This window comes from Halictus rubicundus, chromosome 2 (genome assembly GCF_050948215.1).
Source record: "Halictus rubicundus isolate RS-2024b chromosome 2, iyHalRubi1_principal, whole genome shotgun sequence".
In the NCBI taxonomy this organism is placed as follows: Eukaryota; Metazoa; Arthropoda; class Insecta; order Hymenoptera; family Halictidae; genus Halictus; species Halictus rubicundus.
The window spans coordinates 2427763-2438334 of record NC_135150.1 but is presented as its reverse complement, the minus strand read 5'-3'; the positions used below and the strand labels follow the sequence as shown (position 1 = coordinate 2438334).

The window sequence follows — 10572 nt, the reverse complement described above, 5'->3', positions numbered from 1 at the left end:
CTTATGTGAGAAGTGATACGCGACGAATTAATCCTCCGTCTGTTCTCATATTCAACATTAAGTTTTCTAGGATGTCCTGATCTAATTATCACGATTCTTCATATATTGCTCTTATAACATCACGCACAATATTTTACAAAAATATGTACTCTAACATTAGTCGAATTAGTTTTGAGCAAGTATATTTAACAAGCTACGCAAATGTTACGCATAATCGTTCGCACTGTCGCCCTCTGTCACTTGCCACGAAGGTTTTGTGCATTGTTAATACAATTTCATTCAGCTACAATTTATGTTTCACTGTTCGCTCGCGTCTTGTCGAAAAACGAAGCATATTTGTCTACTACCTAGTTTAGTTCGATACCTGTACTACGTACAATAATATATATCAAATATGGAATAAACTACCTAAATGCATTTGGCATGTCTCGTTTATGTGCGAAGCCCACATGTTCTAATCTGAATCATTGACTCTCACATCAATATTTCGAGAATTCAAGAACAAATGGCGCCACTCCCTTGGTTAAATCGACTTTGAACTTACATTAAAATAGTTATCATAACTTTGGACTATTTTGACGGATTAGTCCCGCGTCGACAATTAAAAATTAACTCTCGATATATAAATATATAGCTAATTACGATCATTTAGATCTACTGATCGTTATGGTAGGATTTGCTGTAGATCTGACGTGGGCATTCTGCTTAGTAGATTTACTTCTTGTGGTGGGTGTTGTATTATCTATAACTGACCTTCGACTTTTTACGGTATTCTTTTCACCGAGTTCTGAACCTTCTTCTTTCTTTCTACTCGCCTCCAAAGTTTTCCCATTACTTTGTCGATCGCCGCGACTTGTTACGATATTCTTACACACACTTTTCCCAGCTTTTATGTCACTTTCATAATTTTTCCGCAAAGGCTGTGGAGTATAATATAAACTGAACCTTTTCGTTTTTTCTGTCACTGTTTGCTTCTCATCTCGCAATTCATCAATAGAACTAAACTTTCGACTTATTCTGCCAGAAGCCGGAAGTAATTTATCGTTAACTAAAACAGACCCAGCCTCCTTTTTCGTTGAAGATGGTAAGAAACAACTAAATCTTTTATTTCTTGTTGGTATCCTCGAATCTGTAACATTTTTTGGTGTACATTTTTCACGTCGAAGTTTCACCTCATTTTTCGTGAATTTTGATGATTCCGGAGTTTTCATTGAACTTTTTTTATTGTTTACAAGATTCTGCGTTTTCGAAACTTCTGAAATATTAATTTTTAATGTTCTTGGCGTGTGTAATATTTTGGTTGCTGACTTATTTTGGTTTGTTAAGGAAGAAATGTTCAGTTGTAAGTCTTCATTCGCAAAATCATTATCATTTGTATCACTCGTGTTATCATTCTTTGGTTCCTTGTAAGAAAAACAAATATTTTCAAAACTATCAGTTGACTCCATACTTTGAGTTGAACTTGACCTTTGTTCTTGTGTTAATTGTGCAAACTGAATGTTGACAAAGCTGTCTGATGTTTCTATATCATTAGTGGAACTACCAGTCGAACTAGTAGTCGAGGATAAAAGTACATTGCAATTTTTCATATCGTCACACTCGAGTTTTAAATTAATCTTATCAGGACGTATTAAGTTTTCGTAAAGATATTTTTGCCGCCACTTTTTTTTATTAACATTTGAATTAACAGATTTAGGTGTTTCAAATGTGTCCACATTACTATTGGTTGATATTTCCTGCATATACTGTATAGTAGAATTAATTTCACTAGGAGAATTTCTTTCTTTGAAGGAATACATATTTTCTTTAATTGGATTTTTGTCACAACTCACATTGGTTTGAACCGTTGTTGCATTATGATAACCGCTTATTAACATTGCGTTTTCGGAAATACTGTTTAAGGATGAAGTTTCACTGTTTGACGATTTTAAATGATACTCTTGAATTTGTTTCTCATTTAAATCGTTTATAAGATTATTCATAGTCTGACTAAGATCATGAATATCTTGTAAACCGTCTGCACTGAAAGACATGGGTTCGTCGTCACTTGGATTTCCATTATTAAAATTCGTTTCATCGAGATCAAAATTTTGATCTTGATCGATAATACCATGCGAATTAATACTTCCTGGTTCTAACGACGACAAAATATCATTCCACTTGCTTCTGATATTTGGTCTGCCATGTCTGTTATCAGTTGTGCCATCAATATCATCTTGTGAACTGCCGTCCTGTATTAGATTCTTGTAGTCAAACTCAAAATCAGTTGCAACTCTTATCGGCTTACACTGCTGATTCCAGTGTTGCTCCGACGGGTTGGTAGGGGTTGATGCTGTGGTCTGCTCGCCTCCTAGAAAGCTCTGTTGATATACAGAGGCGGGACAAAAGAAAAAAAAAGCACTGCTACAGATACAGCAAACCACTACAGAAGCCTTCCTAGCAACGTGTTCAAATAGCGAAGGACAAAGCCATATAATAGGTGAGCATATTATTCTATATGGCAGAGATATGTAGCTAACTCATAATTTAAAAGACTATGTGAAACTAATAAGCAAATTAATAAGAAAATAGTCATAACCAACATCTATCATCTATATTGAAGTTAAACAAATAAATCCACCGTAACTACTGCAAAGAGATCATTTTTATTCTGTTACTTCTAACACGTTTAATCCTGGATTTACAGTTCGAACATGAGAAAAGCGATATTGTGAACAAGGAAATCGATACCGATTGATGTCACGGCAGTGTTCTTTACTGTTTCAGCACTCAAGGTCGGCTACAACGCGCAACATCTTTGTATCTTCATGACGGTTTACACTTAAACCATCACCAGGACTGAATGTGTTAACAAAATGATAAATAAGCCATGCAGGAGAACAGAAGGGGGGGATATGTGATAAGATAATAGATAATGACAGTTACCGCTAGCCATGGATGATCCAGTACATCTTCGGCAGTGAATCTCAATTCGGGCTGTGCTTGGAGCATATTTGAAATCAACTGTTTGGCAGAATCTGATATATTATCCCAATACGGGGACGTGAATTCATAATAACCACTTAGAATACGTTCAAATAGTTCTTCCTGTTCATTTTCAGGCGACACGAATGGTGGAAAACCACAAAGTAGAATATAGAGTATTACACCAGCTGCCCATATGTCAATCTAAACAAATTTGAAATCAATTATTAGAGTGTGAGAGTATCGGAAAATGTCGGGTACCCGATGGTTGGGACAGGTAGGGAAGGCATCGAGTCGAAACGAGTCAGAGCCTCGAAAATGTCGGGATTCTCAAATATATCGGGATTACCGAGAATCTTCGGGATTCTCAAGAATATTCGAGATATATTCATTTTCGGGTTCTCACACACCTCTATCAATTATTATATCTCATTTTAACTAAAAAAAGATATCTTTCTTAAGATCTTCATACCTTTAATCCATATCCAGTTTCTGCCAAAATTTCTGGTGCTACATATGTGGGTGTACCACATACTGTATACAATGGCTCCCTTACTACTTGAGCTAATCCAAAATCACCTAATTTGAGACATCTTACATGACTGCCCTCCATTTCTACTAAAAGATTCTCAGGTTTAACATCACGGTGAACTATATGATGCGAATGTAAATAAGCTAAGGCAGATGTTAAGTGTCCAGTCATTACACTGGCTTCAGCTTCAGAGAATTTTGTTACTGCAGCGAGAGCATCGAATAAATCTCCTCCCTAAAATAAAGTATAAACACAACCATATTACAAATTATGTTTTAACTATCAAAATCTAAACTATAAAGTTTTGTTAAACATGTGCACCTTTACAAGTTCCATGACTAAAAACAATTGGTCCGCTGTTTCTTGTTCTGCGATCAAACTAATAACATTTGGATGACAAACTTGTCGTAAAATTGTCACTTCACTTGCCAACATTGTTTCTTTACCCTGGCACTTATACTTATCTACAATTTTCATTGCGTATTCTGCACCTGAAGATCTACGCAATATTTGTCGGTAGTGTTTCGAATAGTCTTAATCATGTATAAATTATTAAAGTACTTACTTATGAATGCAATGCCTGACAACTGCAAAATTACCATCTCCAATTACATGACCAACTGTATAATGTAAACGTAATGGTTGTGGTAAAATCAACGAAGAAGGGCTAGGTGTACGCACTTGTGGTGTTGTAAGCATCTTCTTTCCAGATTTACGAGGCATTCTAGGCATTGGACCACTTTGTCTTTTTGATGTCCACGGACATCTTCTAAAACTTTGGACATTTTTAGATTCTTCAAAATCTAATTCAAAATCTTCTTGGTTTGCTTTCTCAGGTCCGTAAGCCACAAAGATATCATCATTTTCAAAAAATTGTTCCAATGAGTTAACTTGTTGACCTGATAGCGTATAAACTTTTCTCACTGCTCCAGTATCTAATTTAACTGCATCCGTAATTGCTTCCATTGCATGTTCTAAGCTTGGAGCATTTCTCTTATTTAATAAAAGACGCACAACTTTACGTGGTTTTGTGCCATGTCGAATTAATGTAATTATTCTTGCTTTAACACATAATGGTATAGCACTTATTTGTCTCCCAGTTCCTGCTGGAGATTGTGGTAAACCAGATAAAGAATTACCCCTCCTCACTTTCGTAGACGAATATTCGACTTTCTTAAAAATTTCTCCTTGTCCAGAAACTACATAACATTTACCATCTTCCAAGTCGTTGATACTTTGAACTTTTCGTCCATCCATAGTATAAATTGCCCTAACACCATTGGGTAAGGTAACGCTTGATATTAAAGCTCTTGTTAAATCTGAAGCTAAGCTATCAAAACTACGATATCTTTCTGGAGTCACTGCCATTACAATACCAGTATAAAATTTATCTCCATTTCGAAAAAATCTCACTCTCTTCGCCTTCTTAGTTGGTGGCGTCCTAAGAACACTTAAAGAGTGGCGTGTATTAATATCCAATAATCTTTCATCTAAAGTCACTATGGTTGCTGAATTTATTTCTTCGCTTCCTGAACAATTGCTATCACCAGTCGGTGAGGCAGCTTGATTCAGTGGTTCCTCCATCATCCTGAATACAAAATACATTTAATGCATGCGAGAAATAAGTATTCAAAAAATATTTTTGCAAATGAAAAAATAGAATTGTTTAAAATTGTGTACGCTAACAAGTGATGAGTACAGAGTAAGTACTTAATATATGTGTGAATAAATGTGAATAATTTCTTGATGACACTGTTACTACATTTATAACATTGAATGACTAATGTAGATAGACAATTACTATAATTTATAATTGAAAACGTTAAACGATATCTTCCGATATCTTTAATGTAGACGTAACATTTTTTATGTATAATAATTCTGAAATAAAAATATTTACTCCTAACCTAGTCAACCCTTTCTAAACTTTTCAATGTATATATACATATATATAAACATTACGTGGAAACGAATATCCTCGGTTGAAGTGATTTATTAAAAATTAAAATTTAATGACAATTAACCATCCAACTCACCTGCTCGTTGAGCAGAATATACTGCTAAAAACAGACGAAAAGCCAACTAATGAGAGAATGAATCACCACTGAGCTGACATTTTCATAGCAACCATGACGCGAATACTAGATAATATGAGCGAAAAATCTCACTTTCGATCAACACTGAAGTAATTTCACTTTCTGTTACACTTAAATTGAATATAAATGTTACACGTTACGTTCCTATCGTAACACAACAATTTTTGTTTTCTATGCACAGAATAGTTTGACCTGCCAAAACTCTATAAATAAATTGGCTTGTCAAAGAGAAACCGGGAGACCGGAACCGGAAATATAAAGAAATTAGGAGGGTGGGACATGAAAATGGAAAGATGATAAAACAACTCTTGATAAATTAAACTGCGATCAATTATTACGTATTTGAATGAATATTGCTCAATAAAATTTGCATATGCACGTTGTATTTAATTCTTTTTTTATTGCTTAAAGAAATACTTCAATTTCATAGAATAAAACGTAGAAAATTTTAATTAAACGTCTCATTTCATTTGTTACTATTTTTTCGTTATTAACAGAGAAGAAATTAAAGTGCTCACGTCCGGGATTTCAATGTCTCCACCGTTTTCAGTTTTAACGCTCTAGCATGGAACAGAACCTACATCATATGGGGTTTTGTGTCTCACCACCGACGAGATATATATAAAGACTGCCAGCCTTACGGGAGAATGTGTCGCTCGAAAAATGCGGTGTTTTCTACCGCCCTCTAGGATAAAATTTGGCTGGAGTAAGAAACAGAAGGCCAACGACGGTATTTCGTCGGTGCAGAAGACCACTAAGGAAATTCTCGTCGTTGAGAAGGTGAATCATCACGGACCCATATCGATTATCAAATGTTACATTCTCCGACCAGAGTTGGGCAAAATATTTATCTAAATAAAAATTTCGAATAACGAATAAAAGATAAAAAAATTTTTATTTCCTTATTCGAAGGTTCGAATAAAAAAAGTATCTTTATTCGACGAGTATCGAATAAATAATTTTATTCGACGAAAATTTATCCGACGAAAAAAGATAATTTTTTTTATTCGAAGTGGATTTCTTCGAACTTCGAATAGTTTTTTCATCTTTTATCTGTATTTTCTATTCGAAGGCTTCTAATAAATCTTCGAATTACTTTTACCGAGCGCCGACATTCAAAGACCCAGCGACGACAAATGACATACAATGTAAGCGGATGGAGAATCGCGCACGAATGAAAGTTTAAACTTTTAGATTTATCAATATATCCTCATAAAATTGTGACGAGCGAATGGAGGGAATTTTTCTTATGAAAATGTGGTCAAATTCGAGTATAATCGAACAAGTTTCATTGATACGTAATGTTACGATACAAATTACAATTTCATTAAAGACAGTCCAAATGGTGTCGTGTTTGGACTCATTTCGATCGGGATAAGCTCTAAAACTCATTCGTAGTAACAATATTGCTCTGATTAAAAACATAACAGCATAAATTGCTAATAATGCTCGATCCTCCATCCGTTTACATTGTATGCCGTTTGGCAGTCGCTTGGTCTTCGAGGTTCGGCGCTCGTCGGTCCTCGTCGGGCTTCGTCGCCCTTTATTCGTCGAGCTGGCAAAAGTTATCCGAAGATTTATTCGAAACCTTCGAATAAATCTACGGATAAAAATACTAAATACAGTCCCATTTGTACCGTGTTTAGTGTCATTTTAATCAGAAGAATGCCACGAATTACTTGCCGCAAGTCCCATAAAAAAGTAATGAAAAATAAAGAAGTTTTGCAATTGGATTGGTAGTTGTTTCACACCGATACCTGGCGACGCTACGAGCTCGGAACTTCAAAGACCAGCGACCGACCAACAGCCTACAATGTAAGCAGATGGAGAATCGAGCATTATTGGCAATTTATGCTTTTATGTTTTTAATCAGAACATTATTGTTAATACGAATGAGTTGTACAGCTTACCCCGATCAAAATGAGTCCAAACACGACATCATTTGGACTGTCTTTAATGAGATTGTAATTTTTATCGTAACATTACGTATCAGTGAAACTTGTTCGATTATACTCGAATTTGGCCTCATTTTCATCAGGAAAATCCCCTCCATTCGTTCGTCACAATTTTATGAGGATATATTGAAAAATCTAGAAGTTTAAACTTTCATTCGTGCGCGATTCTCCATCCGCTTACATTGTATGTCGTCTGTCATCGCTGGGTCTTTGAAGCTCGGCGCTCGGCAAAAGTTATTCGAAGCTTTATTCGAAGCCTTCGAATAAAAGATACAGATAAAAGATGAAAAAATTATTCGAAGTTCGAATAAATCCGCTTCGAATAAAAAGAATTATCTTTTTTCGTCGGATAAAATTATTTATTCGATACTCGTCGAATAAAGATACTTTTTTTATTCGAACCTTCGAATAACGAATAAAAATTTTTTTATCTTTTATTGGTTATTCGAAATTTTTATTTAGATAAATATTTTGCCCAACTCTGCCATAAGAAACCTATGGCACACCAAAATGACTGGTATTCAAACGGAGAGAATATCCGTCTCCGATATAATGTTGCACGGAGAAGCAGACAGCGAAACTGGAGAACCGTCGTCGCGTCGTCGAGGAGTGGGCTACACATTGTCGGCTATATCGGTGTGAGACCAGAAGACCACTACTAATCCAATTACAAAACTTCTTTATTTTTTGTTATTTTTTTATAAAACTTTTACCAACATATTCGTGGCATTTTTCTGGTAAAAATGAAACCAAATGTGATATAATTCCGATGATAATTACTTGTGTAATGAACGATTGAAGTTTCGGACGCGAAGGACAGCGTATGAAAAGAAAGAGACGCGGTGAGTCCTCGCCTCGAGTTCGACTGCTCGCTTTTCGCCGCGTTGCACAGTGCGGACAAATTGCCGAATTTCGGGCAAAAGTCTAGATGTGGTTACTAATGTATATATATTGACAATTACTCACAAAAAATGAAATTTAACAATACAATTATTGATTATACATAAAGTTTATTGCTTATAAAATATAAAAAATATAAAATGTAAAGAAACAATATTATAAGGTATAAAAAATAGCAAAAAATACGATTATAATTAAAACTTAAAATGACTTGGACACTTTTCAAAATTTTTTATTTAAATTCGCAATAAAAATTTAAAATATGTGTCTTTTCCTCTATGTTAGTGATACACATACTGAAAATTTCATCGAAATCGGTTGACGGAGAAAAAAACAACGTGCATTGCAAGATATAAGAATCTGTGTATCTGTGCGTTTGTACAAATAGCAATAATACTGCCTCCAAATAGCATTATATGGATAAGAGCCGTCGAAAGATAGTTTCATTACTTAACAATTTTATTTCGTTACTACCTCTACTTGAATAATTGCAATCAATGCAGTCGAGCATTAGAAGTGGTATTGTCGGATAAATAAGTAAAAAAATTAATTTTCTGTTTGTTACTACGGATCACAATAAGAACGATTGAATTTTGTCATTACTTGTATATTGTATTTATTCTTTTTTTTTAATTCTATAACTATTACAGAATATATGTTATTGAATAATCATTATTTTATAAATATCGCAATAATTTCCAAATTAATTAATTTCACCTATAAACTATCGATTATAAAATAATGATTACGATGGTGAACAATATGGAAAATAAGAAGGCAATCAGAGTGTAATGAAATTATACAATAAAAAATAATTATTTTCATTCTACGCATTATACGTTATTTATTGCCTATGTCACTGACGTTTCTTCCGTAATTCACGAGCAAATGTTCTATTTAGGTAGCGAGCGCGGCATGTTTAGCGAAGTTGGTATTTGAGATCAGTGATAGTTCCACTTTCTTAGTTCCACAACCGACGAGAGTATCTCGACATTGGGGCCGTTACCGACCGATCCCAGCACCCACCTGGCACCCACGGGGGCTGGCAGTCTTTATATACATCTCGTCGGTGGTTGTGTCTGTGATGTTATGACCACAGACACCGACGAGATATTTACATAATATATTTATGTTATTACATTCCGGTTTTGTAGAACCAGCAACATTTGCCTTGAGTACCACTAGAGTTTAAAGGAGAATAACAAAATATTTTGTTATATCACGTCATTATTATTAAAATTAAATAAAAGAATATTCATGAATAGTCCTTGTGTTCTGTGAAAGGTTCTTTTTTTAAACAGCTCATGCAATGTAGGGCATCATAAAAACCATTTCCGAGGTTCGCATGCCACATTCGGTACTTGTTAAAGAATACAATACGTAAATGTAATAGCGAATATATAGTTTATTGAATTTGTATTAAATATCTCACTTAATTTGTTAATATTCCTCTGTTATCGATTACAAAATAAAGAATTATTGATTTCCAAGTACGTAATACAAATTAAGAGATCATAACTATTTTTATTATTTTAGAGAAAATATATTTAAATTTACAAGTTTAAAAACCAGTCGGTAAAATGCAATAGTATCTATTTAGGACTTATCGAAACCAATAGAGGACAGAATGATCGGAAAACCCATTGTAGCCATCGTGTATTTGAATGTCATATTATTTTTCTGTATAGTAATACAAATTTATACATTAATTGAGAATTACACTATATATATATGTAGAAATTGCTTATGATATCAACTTGTTATGCTCTGTCAAAAAAATATTTGGAAACTCAGGACTCTTACCTCTCCGGATAACCATGACCGGTTAACGGTAAAATTATTGAAATAGCCCAAGTTCGAATCTTGATTATACAATTCTGAATGTCATCTAATCAAACGTCACGTTGCAAAATATTTTATTCTTCCTTTAATTTCTGATACATTGTTACACATCCATTTGAAACATTAGCATCCACTTTCCGCATATGTTGCTAGAGCGGGTACAAACAATAGCCAATATTTGAAAAAGTAATAAAATGTAGTAACTTGACAGACTGCTCCGTTGAATAAATAGAGCAAAATTTTAAGTCACGAATTTAAAGTATACTAACGTTTTTCCTTTTGT

General features: G+C 34.3%; 1 protein-coding gene across 2 annotated transcripts; it reads right to left on the bottom strand.

Annotated features, from left to right (window-relative positions):
* Positions 1 to 315: 315 nt before the first annotated feature.
* LOC143363383 (uncharacterized) lies at positions 316 to 5913 on the bottom strand. 2 transcript variants are annotated; one of them, XM_076803984.1, is made up of 7 exons: positions 5533 to 5913; positions 4062 to 5084; positions 3818 to 3995; positions 3437 to 3730; positions 2926 to 3168; positions 1833 to 2360; positions 316 to 1745 (listed from the first exon to the last, which is right to left on the bottom strand). In XM_076803984.1, exons 2-7 carry the CDS (start codon positions 5081 to 5083, stop codon positions 645 to 647), a joined length of 3366 nt encoding a protein of 1121 aa, XP_076660099.1. In that variant the 5' UTR covers position 5084; positions 5533 to 5913; the 3' UTR covers positions 316 to 644. The 2 variants fall into 2 exon arrangements, with proteins under 2 accessions (XP_076660099.1, XP_076660097.1); XM_076803982.1 differs by having other exon boundaries at positions 316 to 2360; positions 5533 to 5912.
* Between the last annotated feature and the right edge of the window lie 4659 nt (positions 5914 to 10572).

Coding starts and splice junctions, on each gene's coding strand:
- LOC143363383 (XM_076803982.1), bottom strand. CDS start 5,083: ATGATGGAGGAACCACTGAATCAAGCTGCCTCACCGACTGGTGATAGC. Junction 3,996..4,061: donor GTCAGGCATTGCATTCATAA/GTAAGTACTTTA, acceptor AATATTGCGTAG/ATCTTCAGGTGCAGAATACG. Junction 2,361..2,925: donor TGGATCATCCATGGCTAGCG/GTAACTGTCATT, acceptor GTATATCAACAG/AGCTTTCTAGGAGGCGAGCA.